Below are 26,314 nucleotides of genomic sequence, written 5' to 3'. Positions count from 1 at the left end.
GCAAATAAGTTCAATGAAGCCAAAACAGTGTTGAGTACAATCTTAGTGACTGACTACTTCTGCTGCCCAAAGACCCACCTAGCAAAAGATGGAAAATCTCATTCCCAAAAGGGTGGTCATTAGGTGACAGATTTATTGTTTATAGTAATACTTAGAACATTAATTTTTAAAACACTGAGGTGCTGTCAGATTCTGAATAAGGTTTATTCCATATAATATATTCTATATTAAATATATTATATGTTAATGTTAATATTGTATAGAATATATAATGTGATATGTAATAGTTGTAATATAATGTAATATATAATGCAATGTAATATATAATATGTAATGTAATTCTATTTTTTTCTGTTTCAAAGGTTGGTAACCCACATATATATATATATATATATATATATATATATATATAAAATCTCCTTACATATATGTTTAGACTCTCACAGTAGGAAAGGACCTCAGTGCCCATCTAATCCAATCCACACCTGAAAAAGAGTTCTCTAATCAACAAAGAGGTTACCCAGCCTCTATTTAAAGACCTCTGATGAAGGGGTGCCCATTACCTTCCTTGGTAGCCCATTCCACCTTTAGAGTGCTATAATTATTTATGTTTGTTTTAGCTTTAGAAATTTCTTAGGTTGTTTGGCAGAGAAGGAAAGGTGGAAGAAGGCTCCCTCCCGGGTTTTACAATATATAAAGTTTCAGAGAAGACTGGGAGTTATAATAGTTAAGAATCCTTTTCTGTGTATCAAGTCTAACTTTTCCTTTCTAACCCTAGCCCCTTGCTCCTAGGTCTGCCCTCTGGGACCAGGCAGTTTAATCCCTGTTCTATGTCATTCTGAAATACTGCTAGTGGTCTGTGATCTTATCAGCATGAGTATCAGTATTCCCTTCAATGCTGTAGATTGTAAATCATCCTTACCTGCCTGATCTGTAAATCCATGTCCTCAGAATTTTTCAGATACTTGAAGACAACTGTCATCCTCTCCTCACCCCATTCTCCACCACATGTCTTCTCTTGTCCAGGTTATACATTCCCAATTCCTTCCATTGATCCTGACACACATGAACTCAAGGTCCTTCACTGGCATAGCTGACATCTTCTGGGCATACATCTCTTTTAATCAGAAAAGTCAATTCCATCCCCCCAAGTGTGTTGAGTTAGAGTTTTTCAAGTAGCTAATGACTCAGAAAAAAATATGGTTAATAAAAGTGTTGGCTTCATTTTCATCATTGTTAACTACCATGTGTTAGTTAATCCAGGAACCATCACTGTTGTGTGCAAATAAGAAGATCAAATGATAGTACAACTGATGTGAGTCAAGGTGGTGTGGGGTAGCAACTTGGCTCATTGCATTTACATGCAGCGATTTGCCAAAGTACCCTCAGAAGTTAAATCTTCTGTTATACATCTTATTACCCATTTATCACTTTAAAAAAAGGTGTTATATTCCTTTTTGGATGAAATGCTTGTTCTCCGATTTAGACTCATCCCAAATGTAAGTCCAATTCAGGAAGATTGGACTAAGAATGCATGAAGTATTTTGCAATTAAAATGCAGTGGGAGCAAGACGGAAATAAAATGTCTTGCACCACTAAAGAGGATGAACGCAGAAAATGGTTTGGACTTCACATAGCTAGATGATAGCCAGACCTCAAGAGCTCCATGGGATTGAAGACTAGAGAAAGCAAGAGTATTGAATAGAGTGCCAGAAGTGGAGTCGGAAAGACTTGTACCCCAAATCCTCCCTTTGACCCTTACTAGTTGTGTGGTCTTAGGTAAGGTTGCTTCATCTGTCTGAGACTCATTCATAATATGAGAATGCTAGATTAGATCATCTCCTAGGCTCCTCTAAGCTTTAAATCCTACCTTCTAACTCAACTCCTTCATTTTACAGATGAGGAAACTGAGGACCAATGGAGGAAGCAAATTGCCTCTCACACAGGTAGCAAATAGATCTAGAATTTACATACAGGATCTCTGATTCCAGCCTCCTCTGCCCCAAAATGATTTCACTAAAAGAAACATCTCTAAACTTAAGCAAATGAAAAACATCAAAAGTATGAAAGAGCCAACCATCATAGAATCACATCAGGGTTGGTCCCAGCATCTGCCTCCATGTTCTCCCCCTGGTGTGTGCTCAATGAACATTATTGACTAAGTGACCAGCATTCTTCCCTGGCGACCCACTGGAGTTGGCCACGGCACAACAGAATGAACAAAGGATTTCACACCAGTGCCAATAGAAAAACATTAGCAACTATCAAGGTAAAAATTAATTTAGCATCTTGAAGTTGCTGTTATTTCCAGCTTCCAGCCATATTGCATGAAGGCTTCAGAAAGAATACTTGGTGTGAGGTTAAACATTTAATGTAGGCTGAATAAGAGAGTGACTATGTTTAATTGTCCATGTAGTGACCTTGACGTAGATATGCAGAGAATTAAAAAGTTAATAGTCGAGTAATGTAACTTCCCCCACATCCCTGGGATTTACAACATTATTCAGGGATTTGATTTGGCCTTTACAAGTACTTCCACTAGGCTAATGCTTATGTAATTTTTTAGCGGTCAGGAAAATAAGTCCCCATTAATGTGGTCATAACGATGTCTACTCTTCAAGATCCTTCCTGAAAGGAACAAATTTCAAAAGAAAGAATTAAGCGGAAGCTTTAAAAAAAAAGTCTTCTTTGAAAGAGGGCGTGAGAGACTGGCAAAGAAGACAGAATGCTTGGTTTAGTTTCCAACTTTGCTGCTGACAATTACTAGCTAGTTGTGTGACTGTGGTAACCTCTCTAAACCTTAAACAACTCCCTAGGACTGAGTACAGTGAAAAAAGAGCTCTATTTGGAGGAAGAGATCTAGCGTTCAAAACTTGGTTTTGCCATTTGCTATCCTGTGGCCCTGGGCAAGTCATTTCATGTCTGTGTGACTCAGTTTCCCCAGCTGTAAAAAATGAGAGAATTGGCCTAAATGGATTTTGAGTCTCTTCCAGCTCCATATCTATGATCCTGTGAGGAGTTATTGGTGGACTGCAGTAGATGAAGTAGGTTCTCATACCAGCAAAAAAAAAAATCATTAAGTCCTTGAAATTAAAGATTATGATATCAAATAATGCTGATATATGTGGAAATATACATACAATTAACATGCTAATTGATGTGTATATTTGTGTGTATATATAGACATTTGTCTGTATACATCTACATAATCTACATCTATACATGTGTATGAAAAAAACATCTTAAGTTCTTATCAGCCCCATTGAGCCCAGCTTTTCATGGCTCACAACAGACTTTAACAAAAGTGCCTAATAATGCTGGCCCCCAGGGGGCACCAATCTCTTAGTAATGTTTTCATGATAGTCGTGCTCCAGGGATAACCTTGACTTCCTCCTACCGGATTTACAGAGATGCCCAAGTCTCATCTAGTATTGCAGGAAGATCCTTGAGACCCCCTAAGGGGCTCCCTTCGCTTCAACATGGAGCCCAGGGGTGGTCCAGGCTCAACCCAAAATGATTGCTTTCTCCCACCTTTCCCCCTTGCCCCACAAGCTGAGAGAGTAATGAGGTCCAGACCATCCCATCACTGGCACCATTGCCCTTGACCAAAATGCCACTCTGGGTTTTCTGATAAAATGATTCTAGTGAACCAGGAGCTACTTCCTGTTTGGAGTGTGAGGAGGTGGGGAAGGAAAGAATGCCATATAGGGTCATATGCAGATAGAGATTTTTAGAGTCAGGAGGAATACTACAGGCCGTAGAACCCGAGGTTGAGAACTGAAAGGGACCTAGGGGCCACGTAATCCAACTCCTTCATTTTACGGATGAGGACACTGAGGCCAAAAAAGCTAATTAACTGGTCCAAGGTCACACAGGTAGCTAAGCGACAGAACAAGGATTTGAACGGAGGTTCTGGGACTCCAAATCCAGGCTCTCCCCCCTGCACCAGATTCCCTCTCCCATATACTTGATTTTGAAAAGTAGATACTCGGAAACTTTAAGATCTTGGTTGGAAGCAGGCAAGGAATTTGGTGTTCTTTGGTGGGTCAGTATTTAAATAGCTAAGTCAGTCTGGGAGCAAATAAGGAGAAGGATACATGAGGTACATTTAGGCAATGCAAAAACCAAAAGTTATCAACAAAAATTTATTTCTTTTTTCAAAAAGACTGAGAGAGAATCTTTATTCAGTAGATGCCTCAGGTACAGCTCCTGATTTACAGAAAGGTGTATTAATGCATCTTTCATTATAATAGAGCTTTTGGCCCATAAAAGTCAACTCTGAGTATAGAAAAGGCAGGTAAATCCATAGCATTGATCCCTGTCCAATAAATTACTCTGTTTTACATGGTTCAAAGTTAGGCTTTTATTTGGTTTTAAATTAAAAAAATAAATTTCATTATTAAATAGTGAAATGAATCTAACTAATGTTTACATAGTAGCTTACTTAGGAATATACCACCAGAGGAAAAATTATGGTGTAGGCCACCCAAACTAAAATCATTTTAATGTTAGCTGTTTTTTTTTTTTATTTAAAGTCCAACAGTGGCATAATTCAATTAAACTGAAATGCAAAGTTCTTAAATGTATACAATGGATGTTGGAAGTAAACCACTCGGTCTAATGCAACCCGAAACTAATTTCCGTGTCCAAGTTAGTCATTCCCAGTACTATACCACAGTGCTAATGTCATCGGCTTCATCTGCTTTCTTTTGCCTGCTTGGCAGGGATTTCAAGTATTCTAGGTGTCTCCTGGCATCCTCCTGATTCTGCCGTACATAATACACCACGTAGGATATCACCATGGTGAACCAGCCAAACATGGTGACCAGCATGGCATAGTCGGTAGTCTTTTTGGGAAGGTTACAGAGGTCAGCGTCATTGGCAGCATTAAGGAAAGGCCTCCCGGCATGTTCGTCCAGCACGGAAGTCTTACAGATGACATTGTTAGCTGTCTCGTGGTTAGATGCCATGCTCTTCAGGACCTGCTGTAAAGTACAGTCGCAGTGCCAGGGATTGTTGGCGATCCTGGCCCTGGCCTTCAGGTTGTTGAAAGCATTTTTGTGAACACTCTGAATGCGGTTGTCGGATAAGTCCAGCGTCTGCAGGGTCTCAGCCACCCCCTTGAAGGCATGCTCATCTATAAACTCGATGCCATTTTTGGACAAATTGAGAACTCGGAGCTGATGCAAGTCCTTGAAAATCTCGTTGGGGATGGACGTTATCTGATTGGAGTCCAAGTAAAGGAGGACTGTTTCAGGAGGAAGATCTCTGGGGATCTCCTTGAGGTTCGCATTGCTACAGGTGACATTTAAACCTCCAGAGGAAGAACAAAGACAGCCTTTGGGACACATACTGGCTGAATGAAAGCACAGTATCATGAGGACAAAACTTTGTAGGAGGAGACACATGGAGAGGGAACGAGTTAACCACAGGTCTACCAAATGCATGCTGGGACGTCAGCATAATCACAAGCCCATTCCTCATTTACCCCAACAAAGGTGGCAACGGGTCCAGCCCAAGTCAAAAGAATGCCTCCTTGCTTTGGCCGATGGGTCAATACACTGCCGTTAACATGGATGTGTCTTCCTTGCGCTCCTCTTCCTTACAGAGGTGCCTGAAGAAAAAAAAAAAAGGAGGCAAAGGCAATTAGTTCATTTGGGAAGGGAGGATAATGAAGCTTCATCAATATAAAACTAGAAGTGACCTCAGAGGTCATGAGCTTCCTTCATGGCTTGACTCAAGTGTGAAGTCTTTCCTGACCTTCCCTCCTCCTCCCCAGCTGTGAGGCCCTTCCCCCCAAATCACCTCGAATCTGTTTGGTGCCTGTACACATAGGTACTTGATGTTGCTGGCTGAATTTTAAGCACCTTCAGGGATAATTGATCTTTTTCTTTGTCTCTCCAACCTGTCCCTGCCCCATCCCCACCTTTTCAGTTTTCTTATATTTTGCTAGCCTCCACATGCTCTGAGATTCAGCTACACCGCCTACATGTGGCTCCTCATGTGTGCCAGGCCGTCATCTCCTTACTCTGTGGATTTGCTCTGGCTGTCCCCCACCCCTCACACTCCCTCCGTGCCCCTCTCTGCTTCCCTCTGAGGTTAACTTCCATTTACGCTGCATATGTCTTTATGGCACTAATTGTTGATTAGTTATGTCATTCCTCGTCTCTCCCATAAGGATATGAACTCCTTCATGATGGAGACTGTGTTCTTGCCTTCGCCATCCTCAGTGCTTTACATAGTATCCAGCACATAGTAGGTAGTTAATAAATGCTTGTGGACTGACTGACTGACCCAGCACCTAGCACGGTGGCTATTAGTTAACAAATGCTTGTGGATTGATTGACTGGTTCAGTTTTAGCTCCTCCCATTTTACAGATGAGGAAACTAAGGCTGAAAGAGTTTAAGGGACTTGTTCAAGTTTACACGAGTAGATCCAGAGATGCGGCTAGGTTGCACAGTGGTTAGAATGCTAGACTTAGAGTCAGAAAGAAAGACTTGAGTTTGAATCCTGTCTCAGACACTTACCAGCTATGTGACCCTGAGTAAGTCCTTTTTTTTAACCTCTCATAGCCCCATATATCATTAGGAAAATGGGGACAACAGTAGCATCTACCTCATAGGGTTGTTGTGAGGACCAAGTGAGATAAGTGCTACGTAAGGTTAGTCATTATTATTATAATCATTAGTAATAATGATGATGACAATAATAAATAAAATAGATTGATGATGATGGTGAGGATGATGAAGATAATGACGATGATAACCAGGTCCTTTGATTCAAGGGCCAGCACTCTTTCCACTGTGGAATTCTGGGAGTCAGATTACAATTAAAAAATGCTCCAAGGTGGCTGGCATTCTATGTGGGCTGGAAGGAATATTACACGGGTAATTTTCATCAATGCCAATGGAAGTTATCTATATTATGGGGGTTTCCTACATGAATCTCCGGTGCCCAAGAAAGTCGTCAATAAAGGACAACATTTCTGAGTTCTATCGCTTTGGTTAGACTCCATTATAGTAGGCAGATGTGGTCTCTCCACCATCCCCTCCATATCCTGTGTATCTCCAAAGTACAACAACAATGAACTTTAATTTAATTTAATCACACTTTCCCCTACCACGTCTCCTTCTCACAATATGGATATGTCAATACCCTTTAGTCTTGTGCTTTGACAGCAATGAGAAATCACACTCATATTTTGTGGTTTGTCACCACAGACAGGAATACTTCGTAACTGTTTGAGAATAGATATGGAAAGGAGAATCTTGAACCGAAGAAAGGGTTTTTTTTTTTAAAACGAGTGAACGAATGAATGACTAAATGAATTAAAGAGTGAATAAAGGCAGTAGATGGCTCCAGCGTTAATATTCACATTAAGTTGTTGGTTAACAGTGTTTGCAAAGAAGTCTTTCCCTTGGGAAAGCCTTGTACAGGATCTCTTTAAGCGTTATACAGGATGCTCTATTCCCAAAGAATCCCCTCTGTTTTCTAAACCATGTATATGTCTTCCCCCTAACCAGATCTTCAGATACAAGAAATCCACAAGCCTTTTCAATTTTCTCAGTATTAGGAATTATGTAACATGAATACTAAGCACCATTGGCCTATCAAACCTCAAAGCAAGGTGAATTTTGCGTCTTCTTATTTAAAAAAAAAAAGTAATGAATTTCTAATCATGGCAGGTCCATCTATTTCTACCTTTTTATCCAGAAGGCAGCTCAAGCTGGGTGAAGTGTATTTATGCAGAAATGACAGACAGGGAGGCCCACTGGAAAAAGGAATCCCTCTAAACATCCACAGAATGTGAGGAAGTTTGCAGAACTCTGGCTTCTGGTAGTGTTCATGTGGGTAATGAGGATAGTGCTCCTGTGAGGCTGGCTCCCACCAAATGTGCTGAGCAGCAGGTCACAGATACGATCGGGGTTCTCAAGCCCTGTTTGGCCACAATTCAGGGAATGATCGATTTATTCACAATGATGCTATAGAATTCTCAAAAAAAAGTGTTTAAATCGATATAAAATTTTAACAAATAAAGCACGTCACCCATTTTACAAAAGGGGGGTGGAGGAGTAAAGTTTGGAAAAATAAAATGAACAATGGTGGAGTGTTTGGATTTCTAAAAAGCTGCAAATCCTTAGTGTACAATGTCAAGAATAGATCACAGAATTGTAGATTTAGAAATAGAAGGGACTTTTGAGTTCTTTGAGTCCAACCCTCTCATTTTACAGATAGGGAAATTGAGGCCCAGAAGTTGAGTGACTCGGCCAGAGTCACACAACTGGGTAAATACATGGATAGAAGGCTGGTCTTGGAGTCAAGAAGAGCTCGGCTCAAGCCCCACTTCACACCTTAATATTCCCACACTTCATAGCTTTGTGACCCTGAGCAAGTCACCTAACTTACTTGGTTTCAGTTTTCTTTTCTATGAAAAAGATCAAAATAGCACTCACTTTACTGGGTTAACGTGAGGTTGGAATGAGATAATATATGTATAATGTGTTGCAAACCCCAAAGCACTCCATAAATGTGGGCTACTTACTAATGGCTATGTTCAGCAATTTGAACCCCTTAAAATATTTTGTAACTGTGACTATGACAGGACCGTTGTCTCTGAAATCAGAGGAACTAGGTTGAGTACCACCTCTAATATTGTTTGTGTTATTACAACACAATATTAACTAGGCCTCAGTTTCCTCATCTGTAAAATGGAGTAGATGAGATGGTCTCTACAGTTACTTCCAGCTCCAAATCTATTATGCAATGCTCCTGTGATTCCCTAAAATGTTTTGCTTTCTTTTCATTTTCAGTTGACAATGGTCCAGAAAGTAAATTTGGGTGAAAACTCTCTGGTGATGGCGGTGGGCAAGCGGTAATGGCACGAAGGGGAAGATCCAAGTGACTTGAGGGCTGCCCCCTAGAAAAAAACAGTTTGACAGTGAATCAGCCAATGGATAACAGGGATTTTCAAAGGGCCCTGTACCAGCACTCCCCCACCGTATGCTTGCACATGTAATATGGATGGCCTAACTAAGGACTGCAGATTCTGAGCCAGAAAGAGTCTCTGCAATCGTGGACTCCATCCACCTTCTGATACTGAAGCCCAGAGTAGTTAAGTGACTTGCCTAGAGTTGTAAGGGTAATAATTAGTTGATCCAATATTTAAACCTAGGTCCTTTGACTGTAAATTTGGGGGTTTTTTGTTTTTCGTTTTTTTTTTTTTGCTATCACCCCACCTCACAGGATTGTTCTGAGTATCAGATGAGACAAGATATATAAATTACTTTGCAAACCTTCAAGCACCATAGAAATGCTAGCTATTGTTGTTGTTGAATCAAGTAAAAACTCACACATATAGAGTACTTTACAATTTACATAATGTTTTGCATACAGCACACCTGTGAGGTAAACATGTTATTCTTCCCATTTCACAGGAAAAAACTGAGGCTCAGGAAAGGGCAGTGACTCACCCAAGGTCAAACATCTACTGAAACAACAGACCCAGACCAGGAACCCAGGTCTTCTGACTTCAAGAACAAACCTCTTTCTGCCCTGCTCCGACATTTCGGAAGTCTCATGGCCAAATCGAAGCCCACCAACTCACTCCTAACCCAGCTTATTTTGTCCAGGTGTTGGCTTAAGAAAGATTTATCAGAAATCAAGTCAAGGGATAGCCACCGTCTGGTTTCCAAAGGGAAGAATTGGAGGCTCACACTGCTACAGGGACTTCCTCTGAGGCAGGGAGAGCAACTGGGGCTGGTATCAGCCCATTTTACAGATTCAGATTAGAGGATTTGCCCTTGGTCAAAGAACAAATAAATGCAGAAGATAACATTGAGGCAAAGGCTTCTGATTCCACCACCTGGGCTCTTGAGTGGAAGAAGTAGAATGGGGGGGAGGGGACAGAGACCTAGAAAAACAGGTGTAAACAGGAGATTAGAGAGAAGCTCACCTAGGGAGACTTTTTACTATCTACTTTTCTATCACTCATCTACTCTGAATTCTCCTCTCCTCTTTTCTTTTCCTCTCCTCTTCCATTCCTTTTTCTTCCCTCTTCTTTTTTATCCTCTCTTTTTTTTCTCCTCCCTTTTTCTCTTCCTTTTCTTTTTTTAAATGAATCTACTCTAAATTATGGGATCCCAAGGGTTAGGGATTTGAACTCAGGTCCTCATATGTCTGGGATCCCTGAGGGGCCCGTGGATTGTTTTCAGGGAGGTCTGTGAACTTGGATTTTTAAAAAAAATCTTTATCATTATTCACTTCTAGCTGAACTTTTAGCATTTCCTTGAATTATTTAAGAACATGATGGTGAGAAGTGTTCCATAGGCTTCCCCAGACTGACTGTCAAAAGGGGTCCAGGACACACAGAAATAGTCCAGAATCTCTGTCTGGTTTTTAAAGCAAGGCAAAGTCTGAAAATACTGAATTTGAAAAACAGAAATCAATCACTCTTCCTGATAACTCACCTTCTCTTGCCTAGTTAGGAGGGCAGGGAGTAGGGAAGGAGTGCTAATTACCTCGTCATGATTCACGGCAAGGAAGCAAGTTCATTGCTACCAACACGAGGTCTCTAACCTGAGTCACATCCTCAGCTAGAAAGGCTGTGTCAGTGGGAGAGAGGGGCACAAGGGGTCTTCTCTAGGGCCATGGTCTCCTGCCCTGGACTGCCTTGAGCTGGCTTATTTGGTCTGAGGTCACCTTAGCGCAGGAAACTGCAGTCATTGATTGTTCTTGACCTGTGTTTCACCCCTGGCCTGATCACACCAGCCCCAGGAGGGCTGTGCTCAGGATTAGGTAATCTGGCTAGCCCTGCGTGGTCTTCAAGACCCAAAACACAACAGAATTTTAATTGTTTGTGGACTAGTTACCCAACAGAGCACAGAACTGTGCTAAAGGCTCACCTCCTTCACAGCTGACTGATGCTCTGAGTCACAGATAGGAGGATTTGATACAGATGAAGCATCTTAAATAGTCACCGTTCCCCAGAAAACAATTAGGTTGGCATTGTCAAGTTGAACATGGAGAATGACTCTGGCAAATCACCCTGCCGAGGCAGAGCTGAGACTCCCTACCTACTCCCCCACCATGGTTCTCTCTGGGGGACTCACCTACCTCCGGGGGCATTGATGTTGGGGCAATTGATTCATAAAGGGGCAATAGAAAAGTTCACATTAAGAAGTGAGGAAGTAATCTTTACTGTATAAGAAATGGGGGGCAGCTAGGTGGCACAGTAGATAGAGCACCAGCCCTGGACTCAGGAGGACCAGAGTTCAAATCCAGCCTCAGATACAAAACACTTACTAGCTATGTGACCCTGAGCAAGTCACTTAACCCCATTGCCTAGACAAAAAAGAAAAAAAGAAAAAAAGAAAAAAAAAGAAAAAGAAATGGAGAGAGAGAGAGAGAGGCAGTTTGTTATATTGGCAAAAAAGCTCAAAGTCAGGAGACCCGAGTTTGAATCCTGACACATACTGGCTGCGTGATCATGAGCCAAGGAGCTGAAGTTCTCTCACTCTTAGAGAAGCATCGGGGACAATGGAAAAAGCATCTGATCTGAGGTCAAATCCTCTTCTCTGGGCCTAGTTCCAATCTGTAAGATGAGGAGACCGGAGTAGATAGTCATCCAATTAGAAATCTATGCTCCTCTCCCCTCCTGGGAAGGTCTGAGACCAATTCTCATCCCCTTTACCTCCCAGGGCCATTGTGAGGATCAAGTAAGATAATGAGAGAAAGTTCTATGGAAGCTTTAAACAAACACACTATGAATGATAGAAGTTTTAATTAATTGGGAAGATCAGCCGGAGCTAGAACTCCCAAAGTACTCCAGGAATACCAAGTCACCTCTAAGCCTCCAGGAGGCACTTCTGGAGAATGTCATTAGGGGTCAATACTAGTAATAATAACATCTTGACTCAGATAATGACTTTGCTTGGAAATGTACAGATTGTTTCCCTTACAGCATCTCTATGACAGAGACAGCTTGGGCTAACTAACACAAAGTGGGGGGACCAGCCATTTGGCCTAAAATAGACTTGATTTTCAAGCATGCCACAGACCCCACCACCATCAGACATAAATTGTCTGGTTAAGGAGTATCTTTCCCACTGTATTTTATTTTTTTAAATTATTTTACTCACATCTTTCTAAAAATACTAGGCATCTCCAGATTTATTCTCTGCCCCCTCTTCATCTCTGTGAGCCTTCCTTTGTAACAAAGAAGAATCAACCAATATAATTTATGCAACATTTTGAATGTTCCATATCTCAGAATCTCATGAGGTTCTTTAGCAATGAGGGTAAAATTTTAAAACTATGGCCTTGTCTATTCTATAGGGAAAATCAAGGCCAGTATGTGTCAGGATTCAAACTCAGGTCTTCCTGACTCTGAGCTTTTTTGCCAATATAACAAACTGCCTCTCTCTCTCTCTCCATTTCTTTTTCTTTTTTTTTCTTTTTTTTTTTTGTCTAGGCAATGGGGTTAAGTGACTTGCTCAGGGTCACATAGCTAGTAAGTGTTTTGTATCTGAGGCTGGATTTGAACTCCGGTCCTTCTGAGTCCAGGGCTGGTACTCTATCTACTATGCCACCTAGCTGCCCCCCATTTCTTATACAGTAAAGATTACTTCCTCACATCTGAATGTGAACTTTTCTATTGCCTCTTTATGAATCAATTGCCCCAACATCAATGCCCCCGGAGGTAGGTAAGTCCCCCAGAGAGAACCATGGTGAGGGAATAGGTAGGGAGTCTCAGCTCTGCCTCGGCAGGGTGATTTGCCAGAGTCATTCAAAATGTTCAACTTGACAATGCCAACCCTAACTGTAGGGATAGCTCCTTACTTGCTATTGCAAGTCCAGAGCAATAAGAAAACCCCTGTCCCCATAGTAGGACTATGGGCTCAGATTCTTAGCTAAGTATGTGAGAACTGCCACGTCCTACAGGGCCCCTGTTGCCCATGGCCATGCCACCCTGTCAACGTGCCTGATCTCATCAGAAAGACACCTCCTGGGGGTCTCTAAAGGTATTATAATCGTGACATGTTAGGCTTGGACTTGGAAGGGGTCTTAAGAGGTCAAATAGTCCAATTCCCTCATTTTACAGATGAGGAAACTGAGACCGAGAGAGGCATAGATGAAAAAATCTACACAAAGTCACATGTAAGTGGAAGAGCTGAGATATGAATCCAGATATTCCTGACTTCAAAACCAGCCATCTTTTCAATGAGATAAAGGATTATCAGACTTTAGAGATGAATGGGACTTTTGAATTCCCTTTATTCTCCAGATGAGATAGCTAGGTTGCACCGTAGGTCTGGAATCAGGAAGACCTGAGTTCAAATCCAGCCTCAGACAGTTATTATAATGTGTGATCCTGGGCAAGTCTCTTAACTCTCACCTGCCGCAGTTTCCTCATCTGTAAAATGGGAATAATAATAGCAATCAGGATTCTTGTAAGAATAAAATGAGATAAATATTTGTAAAGTGCTTTATATACCTCTAAGCATTATATAAATATTAACTACTAGCTAGGTAAGTAACTGAGGTCCAGAAAAAAGAAGTAACATGTTTAAAACCACACAAGTAATCAGCTGAACCCAGGCTTTCCAACTCCAAATTAGGTTTAGAGTTTCTCATTTTTTTTTCTGTTCAGCTGCCCCTCAGTTCACATTTAGGAATGAGCGGTGAACAGTTTTTTTTTTTTTAAATCTCTTTTCTAAAGATACAGGAAGGATAAATATAGAGGGGAAATTATTAGAAATGTTACCAAACTCTAAGAAGAAGAGCTTAACGTGAGCTGAAAACATAATGAACTGGGCTGTTACTCATAGAAAAAAATAGATTAACCACAGCAAAGCCAAGTGGCAGTACTTTTGTGAATCCAGCATTTAAAAAAAAACAAGAAACAAAAAAACCCAAAAAGACAAAAAAGAATATCCAACCCACAGAATGCTGAAGAAGGACCTGGAAGCCTATTAAGTCATCCATCAACCACTCTCTTCATTTGCACTTGTTCTTTTGAAATCAGCTTTGCATGTTAGTTTGGGAATTCTAGTCAGTGTCTTGATGAGAGAGAGAGAGACAAAAACAGGGAAGAAGAGAAGGAGGGAGGAGGAGAGAGAGAAAGAGAGACAGAGAGACAGAGACAAAGAGAGAAACAGAGACATAGAGACAGAGACACAGAGAGAGAGAGGAGAGAGAGAGAGAAACAGAGAGAGAGAGAGAGAGAGAGAGAGAGAGAGAGAGAGAGAGAGAGAATGAACGTAATGCAGGAAGATCAACTAAATAGGAGACAAAGAACACATCTACAGAATTAAAACTGAATGGAACCCAAGAGGTCTATTCTAGCCCCTTTATTTTGCAGATGAGAAAACTGAGGCCCAGAGAAGGTAAGTCAGTTATCTAAGGTCACAGAGAAAAAAAAAAAGCAAGCAGAGTGAGAATTTGAACCCAACTCCTCTGATACTACATCATGGACTCAATCAACAAGCGGTCATCAAGCTCCTACCGTGCTAGGCACTGTGCTAAGCTCTAGGAATTTAAGGAGCAAGCAGGCGCTGGCCCCAAGCTAACATTCCATCAAAGGAGACAAGCAGACCTTCAATATATTCAAAATGATGTACTCTTTTCCCCATGCCACACTACTTCTCCCAGAGGAGAGTGGTATCCCTCCCTCTCCATTTCCAGATGTGATTGTTTCGTGCAGCATCTGGTGGGTCTACATGCCTCACATACTTCACATCTCAATTCAGACTGATGAATGAATATGCATACTTTGGAAGATGGTTGGTTTAATTTAGCTTCACTCTTTCTCTGGTGGGGAGGGGAAGTCTAGACTGCTAAAAATGGTTTTGTCTGGGCAGTAGACTGACTGACCTTCTGTTGGCTTTACAGGGCAATCTGGAAGTCTTCTGAATGTTCAGTTATACACACATTTAGGAGAGAATGACAGAATGGAATAACACCATTTCTAGGTGATATGAGACAGTGGCAATGGAATCGGTGCACATAGGTTCAGATCCTCCATCTGACTTAGCACCTATGTAACCTTGGGTAAGTCCCTTTATCTTTCTGGACCTCAGTTTCATCAACTGCAGAATGAAGGGGGTTGGACAGGGTGGTCTGGTGGGTTCTGTTTCAATTCCAAAAACCTCTCCGGGACATTTGAGGCTATAGCCAGTGCAGTGGGCCTGGAGTCAGGAAGACTCCTCTTTCCGAGTTTAAATCTGGCCTGAGACATTTAGTAGCTGTGTGATCTTGGGGAAGTCACTGAACACTGTTTGGCTCGGTTTCCTCATCTGTAAAATGAGATGGAGAAGGAAATGGAAAACCATTCCAGCATTTTTGCCAAGAAAACCCCAAATGGAGTCACAGAGAGTCAGAAATGACTGAAAAACAACTGAACAAGTGATCAGAAACAGGAAGCCACTGATTTAAGACTCAGTATGGTAAAAGTAGTGATTATTTATTCAACAATCCAGATAATTTACCCATAATTCCTCATAATGCACTCCATTCTATCCTCCTCAGTCAAGACAGCCAACAGATGATAGGCCATTCAAGGAAATAATCATATGCTAGTAGGAAGAACCATGGGAAGAGATAACTGAGCCCATGTACATGTGGCACACAGCAGGTGTTTAATAAATATTTGCTGAATTGTGAGAAATACAATAAGAAATATAAGAAGAGTAAAACCAAGAGATACCAATAAAAGTTTATTTTTTAAAATCAACATATATATCAAAACAGAAAAGAAGATAGGAAACACAGGAAACATGGCCCAAAGGAAAGAATATTTTCTCTGGTATCAGAGTCTGTGGGTTTGAATCCTGGCTTTGTCATTTACTACCTGTGTGACCTTGAATATGTCACTTAATTCTTTCAGCTTCAGGTTTCTCCTCTGTAATATGAAGAGCGAGTGGAATGGATGACCATCAACCCCATTAACTTCTAAAACTATGATTCCAGAAAAGAAGCATCTCTTAAAATCAGGAAATCACAGGATCCATAACTGAGAACTTGGAGGGACATTGGAGCTCACATCGTTAAGCCTTGCCCCATTTTACAGATGAGGAAACCAATACCCACAAAGACAAAGTGACTCATTGTAGGTCACACAGACAAAGCTTCATGCTCTATCAGGCACAGTCAGAACAATGCTTGGTATCAATAAAAACTATAGGATCTATAAAAACATTTGGATGCCCTCCCTTTTTTGTTAATAATATATAACTGGAATAGATTTGTACATCCCAATGTATATATACAATATAAATATTTACAATGTAAATATACAATATATATAACTAGAATATATTTATATGCAAATGTCTCAAGAAGAGTCACAGTGTTCATACAAAGAAGCAAAGACAGTCATGCCAACATCTATCTTCCTTTCATAAAGTCAAAGATATTAACATGAAAGATCCCCTTTTTGATATTTTTTTCATTGTGAAATAAGATATACTTAGCAAACTGCATCTGCCAAGGGGCCTATATGCAATCAAAGTCATGAGTGCTCATGGGAGCCTTAATCCAGCCCTGCACAGAGGTCACATGGACAGAATAGTAGAATGTGCTTGATTTGGAGGCAGAAGACCCAGTTCTGCTATCCTTGAGGAATCCATTTCCCTTCTTTAGGCCTCAGTTTCCTCATTTGCAGAGTGAAGGAGTTGGGACCAGACCTTTGCATTGCCTTTTCTCTTCTGAGCAAATAGTAGTAGAACCTAAACTCAAACCCAGGTTCTCAGAGTCCAGTTCCATCAAGAAGTTACTGACAGTCTGAATCTAGAAAGGAGCAAGGGGACCAGATTTTCCATTCTTCTCTATGCAAACTATCCAAAGTCAGTTGAATTGTGGAAGCCACTGGTATTTCCTTTCCCATTTTTGTTTGTTTGTTTGTTTTTAGGCAATTGGGGTTAAGTGACTTGCCCAGGGTCACACAGTTAGTAAGTGTCAAGTGTTTGGTCTGAGGATGGATTTGAACTCAGGTCCTCTTGACTTCAGGGCCAATGCTCTATCCATTGTGCCACTTAGCTTCCCCTTTCCCATTTTGGATTGCAGGGGAAGGGGATAAAATAATAGAAATTCATCCCTGAAAGAACTTTAATATTTGCTCCAATAAAAATAATGCTGATAATAATGACATCAATAATAAAGTGCCTTTCTGATAAGGCTTTAGTAGTACCGGGCAGTCCTCCACAGTTTTTCTTTCAGGTAGACAGGAGGTGTGTTTAATTCCCATAACATCAGCAAGCCTTATTAAAGCATACTTCTACCACTTGACACAAGATAGCTCAGACAAGCTGCAGAGCATCATGGATATTGAAGCAACCTCAGAATCAGGAAGGTCTGGATTCAAGGTTACCACAGACAAGTCACTCCACTCTTGAAGTGGGGGAAATAAGCATTTGTAAAGCACCTACTATGTTCCAGGCATTTGCTAAGTGCTTTTCAAATTCTAGCTCATTTAACTCAATGTCCCAGGAAACTCTCTAAGAGGATGAATTACAGAAAAGTGGCAGATCTTTACTGGTGGGAGGGAATTTCCTAACTGGGAGTTCTGTATACTGACAAAATCACAAAATGTAAACAAATAAAAGATATTTGTTTTTCCTGTTTTGAAGTTTATTTTGTGAAAAGCTATTAAGCCAAATCCATGATTTAGAAAGACTGAATCAGGTGGGAATCTGCTACCTGTGGTTCCTATAGTGAACAAGAATTGTTTTTCCCTAATGCCCTCAAATGCCTGGTTGATATTTTAAAAATTCCTCCTACCCGATTCTCTGTAGAAAAGCAGGCAAGAAAAGATTCCTTTTCACGCCAAGTCAGCATTCCTGTTTGGTCCTTTAATCCCCTAAGAATGATAACCACAGTTCTTTGCTAATGTTTATATTTACTATTTAGCAGGTTACAAGTTAATTGTGAGACTTCCTAGGGACCCATCCACCCCTGTTGCTCTGTTTTCTTTTTCAACCCTATTATTATTTCCCAGTAGGTGCTTGTAGCCTTTTCAAATCCTGACACATGAACTGTGCAAAGAAAGAGCAGTTGAAAGAGCCTGAGATTTGGAATCAAAGGACCCAAGTTCAAATCTTGGCCCTAGCATTTACCACCTGACCAACTATAGGCATGTTGCTTATGGTCTTTGGGACTCAGTTTCCTCACTAGTAAAAGAAAGGATTTAGATGATGTCTAGGATCTTCTCCAATTCTAAATCTATGGCCTTATAGTATTTCCGAAGACAAGTGCAGTCTTGGACTTTAGAGCTGGAAGGGACATTAGGGACATCTAACCCAAATACCTAATTCCTAAGTGCAGAAATAGATCCCAGGAAGTTAGTGACTTGCCCAACGTCACCTAGCTCATATATGATATCTAGAGATAGAAACCTAGATTTTCCAACTCCAAATACAGAGCATTTTCAATCACTCAAAATTAATCAATAAGCATTTATTAAGCTCTTACTATGAGCCACATTCTGGGGAATGCAAAGAAAGGCAAAAACAGTTCCTGCCCTCTAGAAGCTTACATTCTAATGTGCTCTCCCCCATCTCCAACTATATCATCCAAAGAGATGATATCACAATTTTCTTCTGGAATAGCCAGTCCATGATGGATTCAGGTACTTTGCAGTGTATAAGGAGAGACAATCAGCAATTTTGAAGAATGACCCTGCTTTGCCCTGCCACAAAATTACCACCTTCCCACTGGTCTTCGCAAAGGCTTCCACTGGTAACTCTGAAAATAGCCAAGCTTGTAATAAATAGGCTTCTGGGCTAAGTTGTTTTCAGAAAATGCCTGGAACATGTTTTTAAAGCTCAGAATTGCTCTTCCTTAGGGATAATTAGTAAAGAAGTAGCTTAAAGAATGCTATAATGTTAGCACTGGTCTGAAAATCATCTAACTCAACGCTTTCACTTGCAAGATGCAGAAACTGAGGCTGAGAGAGGATAAGGGACCTATCCAAAGGGTCAGTTCACTTCCCAGTGGTACTGTTCCCAGTACCAGATGTACATGGAATGCTTTAGGGTTTGCAAAGTATTTCACATACAGCAACTCATTTGATAATTACAACAAGCTCACAAGAATGAAATTACAGATATTATCTTCATTTTACTGATGAGTAAATAAGTGAAGTGAGAGGCAGTGTGGGGTAGTAGATAAGGAGCCATCTTCAAAGCCAGGAAGATCTGGGTTCAGGTTTTACCTTTGAAATGCCCCAACTCTGTAACTCTGGACATTTAACTGCTCCAAACTCTAAGGGTCTTGGGATTCCTTTAGAGTCTTAAAAATCATTGAGGACCCCTCTACAAAGGGCTTTTGTTTAGGTGGGCTATATCTACCAATATTTACTGCATTAGAAATCAAAATATAAGTATTATTATGAAAATAATTTTAACCTTATAGATAACTTGAAAGGGTCTCAGGACCTCCAAGAGGCCTCTGGATCATACTTTGAAAAGCACTTTTCTAGTAAACACAGTAGCAGTATAAATTGCCGAGAAGGTGCTGACCCTCCCTTAGTAGCAAGGGTTTCCTTACCCAGCAACTAGACACAGGTCCAGTCTTTATCTCTATTACTGATGAGTAAACTGAGTTTCAGAGACATTATGTCATTTCCCTGCAGGCTCATGTCTCAAAAGTGATGGAGAATACACTTGAACCCACGTCTCCCCAAGTTCGAAGTGCTTTTAGTCACTGCCTCCCTTACCTTGGACTCCAAACCCAGCTCTGCCACTCACTTCCTCTGTGGCTCTGGACAAGTGACTATACTCCTCTCTGAGCTGTAGTTTCATCAGCTATACACCAGGGATCATACCTGCCCTGTCTATTTTACAGCTTTCCTGTGAGGCTTAAACAAGTGTGAAGCATTATGTAAGTTGGAAAATGCTCTATAAATGCAAGCTTTTGTGACAGATGCAGGGACTATCCATGGTACTAGAGCCCAGGTAGCCTGACCTCTCTTTCCCCTCTCCCCAATACATTGTTCTCTTTACTCTAACATGGATGTTTCAGGAAGAAAACAAATTACTTTCCTTTTGAATCAAGAGACCACATGCTAAAACTGGAAGAGTCCATAGCTACCTTAGTTTTGTGTGTTTGTGTGTGTGTCATGGACCACTTTGGCAGTCTGGGAAAGCCTACAAACTCCTTCTCAGAATGCCTTGAGTTGCATAAAATAAATTACATAGAATTCCAAAAGAAACAATTACATTGAAATATAGCTATAAAAACATTTTTAAAAAATTTATGACTGGGGCAGTTAGGTGGTGCAGTGGATAGAGCACTGGCCCTGGAGTCAGGAGTACTTGAGTTCAAATATGGCCTCATACACATAACACTTACCAGCTGCATGACTCTGGGCAAGTCACTTAACCCCAAATGCCTCACCAAAAAAAAGTATGAACTCTAAGTTAAGAACTTCTGAACTTCTGATCTAGGCCAATCACCTTCATTTTTAGCTGATGAAAAAGGCTGTGTCAGACCGAACACTTGACACGTACTAGCTGTGTGACCTTGGGCAAGTCACTTAACCCCAATTGCCTTACCAAAAAAAAAAAAAGGCTGTGGAGATTGAGTGTTTCCTAATGTTACAGATATAGGGAGCAGAAGATCCTAGAAGTGAACCCAGGCTCTGTGGGTTCAACTGTTCAGTGCTCCATCTTCTCCACTATGCTGCTTGCTAATAATGAAAGCTAGCCCATGAGGGACAGGGCAGATCTCCCCAAAATGACCCCAAATAGGACCAAGATGAGAAGCAGACATGGCATCCCTATACAATGGACATGACCAGACACAGTACTTAGAAGAGGCAGTGATGCTGAAGATGGCGCATGAGCCTATTCCACTGGGAAACGTGTCCTGCAGTACCCTCTCCCCATCACTGCTTGTGAGCTGCACTTTCCTATGGTCTGAGGTGAGAGTCAATGACTGACACATAGTTGGGCCTCTCTCGGGAGCCAGTGAACAGCAATGCATATTTAATCTCTTCCCCCAGTCTAGAGCCACTGAAAAGTAAGCCCAGGAGACAAAGTAGATATCAGTGATACGGTGATTCAACAGGAGGACAATCTTCTGAGACACTTCCCCTCAAAAGTCAGAAGCCAGGATGCCCTCCCTCTGAGAGGCCCCTTCCCTCAGAGAGGTAGCATAGGGCTGTGAAAAAGTATCAGGCACTGGGACGCCTAGGTTCAAGCACCAACTCCTGCCATTCATTAGCTTGGTGAACTTTGGCACATCCCAACAGCCCTGGGTCTCAGTCAATTCATATATTAAAATGAAGGCATTGGACTAGATGATATCTGATTTCCCAGTTCTAAATCTAGGATCTTGTGATTTATAAAATGAAGAGGCTGGACTTGGACCATTGTTTTAGGATGAGAAGGGACCTTAAAGGTCATCTAATTGAAACTTCTCATTTGACAGGTGAAGTAATCAAGACCCAGAGAGGCTAATGACTTGTTCAAGGTAACCCACGTAATAAACCCTAGAGAAGGCTTCTTGCAGTTCAAAGCTTCTATGGTTCAGAACTGCCTCACTCCATTTTTCAAGTGATTTTGACTGTGTTACTGAATTATTGTTTTGTTAAACCATTATATATTATTCCCTTAGTCAATGGAATTTGGTCAACTAGTCAATATAATTCAATCTAATTCAACAAGCGCTTATTAAGTATTTAGTCTCAAAGCCACATACGACCTTCTAGGTCCTTGTGTGCAGCCTTTTGACTGAGTCCAAGTTTTACAGAAGAAATCCTTTTATTAAGGGAATTTGTTCTATGAAGTTTGGATTCAGTCAAAAGACTGCACTCGAGGACCTAGAGGGCCACATGTGCCCTTGAGGTCAAAGGTTCCCCAACCCTGATTTAGTCTATACAAGGCAGTATGCTTGGAGCTGGAAATGCAAAACCTAAATTGTCTGTCTCAAAGGAGAATATAGCATCCAGATGTCCCAAAAGTCTTAGTTCAGTTTTGCACTTTAAAGTTTAAAAGTGCACTAAAAATTTTGAGACCCTTGTATATACAAGTAAGGAAATATAAATAATTACGAGAGAGAGACAAAGACATAGACAGACAGACAGAGATGTTACTTTTTTTTTGCTTTATGGTGAGGCAATCAGGGTTAAGTGACTTACCCAGGGTCACTCAGCTAGTAAGTGTTAAATGTCTGAAGCCAGATTTGAACTCAGGTCCTCCTGACTCCAAGGCCAGAGTCTATCCACTGTGCCACCTAGCTGCCCCGAAAGAGAGATAGAGAGAGAGATAGAAAGAGACAGAGAGAGAAAGAGACAGAGACAGAGACAGAGAGATAGAGACAGAGACACAGAGACAGAGACAGAGAGACAGACAGAGAGTACTTATAGCTGGGGGGATCAGGAAAAGCTTCGTGTAAGAGGGAGCAACTGAGCTGAGCTTTGAAGAGAGGTATGGATTCCAAGAGGTCAATAAACAGCATTCCAAGCATGAGAGACAGCCTATACAAAGGCCTGGGGAAGGGAGATGGAATGATGGTTAATTGGCTTATTATCATATGAGGGGAGGGTAGAGGCAGTCCATGAAATTTCTCAATATTTAAAAAGAGTCCTTGTACCCAGAAAGGTTGGGAACCTTCTGCTCTAACATTGATTTGAAATACTATTTCAGAAATCTCAGTGGTGACCTCTCAGCATCTCAGACATGGAGAAATGAAAGGGGTTTTCTGGGACAGAAAGATGTGTGAGCAGACCCAAAGGTCAATATCTGGTTTTTGTTTTATGGATTGAGGGTACTGCTGAGTATGGCATTTTTCAATGCCTTTCTTGGGCATCCAGCCACTCAAAAGGAGGCTTGTGTAAAATATCTGAACCCAGCGCTCCTTCGAGCCAACAGGCAGGCACTTTCACAAGAACCATCCCGGAATATACTAAAATAAAATCCTATTGCAAACAACATAGGAAGGAAATGTTCTGGAGATTACTGACTTAGGAGAGAAATAAAATGTCAGACTGATCCTGCTTCTGGGAAGGGGAACTGAAATCAACTAACAGATTACATGTCCTCCCGAGATAGTCAGTGATTGCAGACCTTGGGAGATCTTTCACAATCCATTGGATCTTCTGGAAACCTAGAAGGGCCCTAACAAGTGGAGATGATTCCACGATCTGAGCCAACAAGGCAGAGAGCCACTGGATAACATTTTCAGATCTCTAGATTTCACTTTAGCTACACACATGCACACACACACACACATACACAGAGTGAGAGAGAGAGACAGAGAGAGAGAGAGAGACAGAGAGAGACAGAGAGACAGAGAGAGAGAGAGAGAGACAGAGAGAGAGAGAGAGAGAGTGTGTGTCAGAAACCTCAGTGTTAGAAATGGCCTCAAAAGCCATCTTGTCTGACCTATACCTGAACAAGAATCTACCCTCTAGGATACCCAATATATAATCATCTAGACCAACTGAAGACCTATTATGTGGAGGAATCCACTACTCCCTGAGGCAGTCAAATTCACTTTCGCATTGTTTTCATTTTAAGAAAATGCTCTTTTTTTGTTTTCCCTGACATTGAACCTAAATCCTCCCCTTCCCTAACCACCAGTTCTTGAAGACGTTCACAGTAACAGATTACAGCTGGAGGAGACCTTAGAGGTCATCTAGTCCAAGTCTCCCATTGAACAGATGATAAAATGGAGGCCCAGGAAAGAGATCTGTGCAAGACCAAACAAGGTTTAGGCTCCTTTGCAATTTATCCCCTCTGCAATGCTGCCAACAGCCTCCTAGACACTGCCCTGACTCCCAGGCTCCCCTCCCAGGCTCCCCTCTCCCGTCCATCCTCCACAAAGCTGCCCTTTGGCAACTTCCCTTTGGAAATTCCCAAGGCACGGCTCAGCCCTGATCAATATATTTCAGTGGCTCTGACTTCCTTTAAAATGCAATACAAACCCCTTTAGCATTTAAAGCTCACCAAAACCAGACTATGACTTTCCTTTCCAGGCTTATCTTATGTCACTCCATTTAATGGACTATTTGGGTTGGGCAAACTGGACTTCTTTATATTCTTCATGCGTGATGTTCTGACTCCCACCCTGTGCTTTTGTCCTTTGTGCCTGAAATACCCTCCTTCCTCACCTTGGCTTCTCAAATCCCCATTTTCCTTCAAACACCATCTGCTACTTGAAGCCTTCCCTGGTCTTCTTTAGTTGGTGGTACTTCTCCTGCAAAAACTGACCTCATATTTATACCTGTTAATTTTGCATCTACTTGTGTGTAGCTGTTGTCCCCTGCTATATAGAATTTAAGCCTCTTGAGGGCAGGGATTGTTTCATTTTTATTTTTTTTAATCTCCAGAATTTAGCATAGTGCATAACATAGCACAATTTTAATAAAAACCTTCCAAATAATTGGTTGATTATTTCCGGCTCTCCCTTCTGTGCTGTGCAGAGCACAGAGAAAGTGCTTAGCAAATCCTTGTTGACCGACTTGCCTGTCTTCCCCACAATAGACTTTTATTTGTTTGAAAAAATCCATTGTGTCTATTCCAAGACTCCCCTTCTCCATGTAAAACACCCATAGCTCCCTCATAGACACACATACAAACTCAAATGCAAACATACACACTCATAATTGGCCCTACTTGTAGTTACTGGTTCCAAAATCCTTTCAGTTCAGCTCTATTGTGTATATATGTATATATATATACATGTGTGTATATATGTATATATGCATGTATGTATATATGCATGTATGTATATGTGCATATGCATACACATGTGTGTATGTATACATACTATATATGTGTGTATGTTTGTATGTATGTGTGTATATATTGAGGAGGAGGTTGTCAGGTAAGGGAGTCTCTCTGGCTTACTAAAGACCAGTCAAACAATCCATAAAATGGAATTTCCATTCATAGTTTCATATTCTCTCATTCCATAGCCACAAACTCTTGAGGGGGCTCACAAGGTAGGAAACAGTATCACAGACTACAGCTTTAAGGGGTCTTTGAGGCCTTCTAGTGAAACCCTCTCAATTAACAGATGATAAACTGTGGCCCAAAGAAGTGACTTGTCCAAGGCCCAAAAGTACCAAGAGGCAGGGCAGGGATTTGACCCCAAGTCCTCTGTCTCCAAATTCAGCCCCTTTTCCCTCCTTTGCATCGCTAAATGCCCCCATTCATTCCTGAGTGTATTGAGGGAAGGGAGCCTAGACCTCCCAAATTCATTTTCCTTGTTCCTTTTACAACCAGGAAGGATTACTTGATCTGTCTCCAAACCTTGTATTTTCCCCCTTGTCAATTGGGAGGGAGGGCTTATTTCCTGATTATAGTTTAAAAGGGCTTTTTTTTAAGGTAGATATAATTCGTTTCTTAAAAGTAATAGAACAATAACAAAGAACTCACCTGATAATTTTCAACAGTAACTAAATTTCTGAGGCTGGGGAACCACCACTTGGGTTGCTCCTTACTGAAGATTAACATCTTACTTTACTCTGGATACCTGTGAGTCAGCACTTCCCTGACAGATGGAGGGGATTCGTTCTAAAAATAGCCTCACCTTGCTTCTCCCCTCTCCTCCCACTTCAGCCCCCTGCCTCCCAAGGTCAGATTTGGCTTCTTCTAGTAATTCTGCACCAAGATAAATCTCTACCAATCAACAAAAGAAAGAAACCAAAAGGAAAATCGGACAGGAAATCCATAGCCCATCCTTTCTATCCTGTCATAATTCAGCCCAATGCCACAGGGAGCCAAGCAGGCTCCAAGTTAAACATGGTTTTCACCCGGGAACCACCCGGAAAAATTAACAGCCACCCAGGGACCCAGTTTTTGTCAACAACAAACCAAAAGAAAGTTTCCAGGGCTGTTTAATTATGAGCACCAGACACAGAGACTTCCCTCACACCTCATTATGACATCATACACATTTGCATAAAATCGAATTGGACTTCTTCATCAGAGCCTTCAGTTTAGCTAGATGGAGGTGACAGGTAAGAAGAGAATAAATAGAGTTAACGGTGTCCCAAAGGAGAATGGGGAATCAGTCAGAGGAGAGAGAATCACCCCCAGAAGAAAAAGAAAAAATAAAATTACACAATGCCTGCTCTATCTTTTTAAAAGGATCTTTTACAAATTTAACTTGCTTATAACTTGTGAGAGATGTCAATGTCTTTGGTGGGATGGCAGGAAAGGGAACCAAATGTCTGCTAGGAACTTATAGACTAATGTTCTAAAGGTGAGAAATTCTGGGTCTTGATTTACTCGGGTGTGTGTGTGTGTGTGTGTGTGTGTGTGAGAGAGAGAGAGAGAGAGAGAGAGAGAGAGAGAGAGAGAGAGAGAG

The 26,314-nt window shown here is 41.2% G+C and overlaps 1 protein-coding gene across 2 annotated transcripts in view; it reads right to left on the bottom strand.

Moving 5' to 3' along the window:
* Window positions 1–4,354: 4,354 nt before the first annotated feature.
* The window catches only part of LRRC3B (leucine rich repeat containing 3B), a 105,202-nt gene continuing 83,242 nt past the window's right edge, over window positions 4,355–26,314 (bottom strand). For both annotated transcript variants that reach the window (XM_027872548.1, XM_027872547.1), the window contains exon 2: window positions 4,355–5,614. In XM_027872548.1, coding sequence (XP_027728349.1) covers window positions 4,668–5,447 — 780 coding nt within the window. In that variant the 5' untranslated portion in view covers window positions 5,448–5,614 and the 3' untranslated portion in view covers window positions 4,355–4,667. The remainder of the gene's footprint in view (window positions 5,615–26,314) is intronic.

The sequence above is a fragment of the Vombatus ursinus genome, unplaced genomic scaffold (genome assembly GCF_900497805.2).
Source record: "Vombatus ursinus unplaced genomic scaffold, bare-nosed wombat genome assembly UNPS02014799.1, whole genome shotgun sequence".
In the NCBI taxonomy this organism is placed as follows: Eukaryota; Metazoa; Chordata; class Mammalia; order Diprotodontia; family Vombatidae; genus Vombatus; species Vombatus ursinus.
The sequence above is the reverse complement of the archived record's forward strand: the minus strand, read 5'-3'. Positions and strand labels throughout refer to the sequence as shown.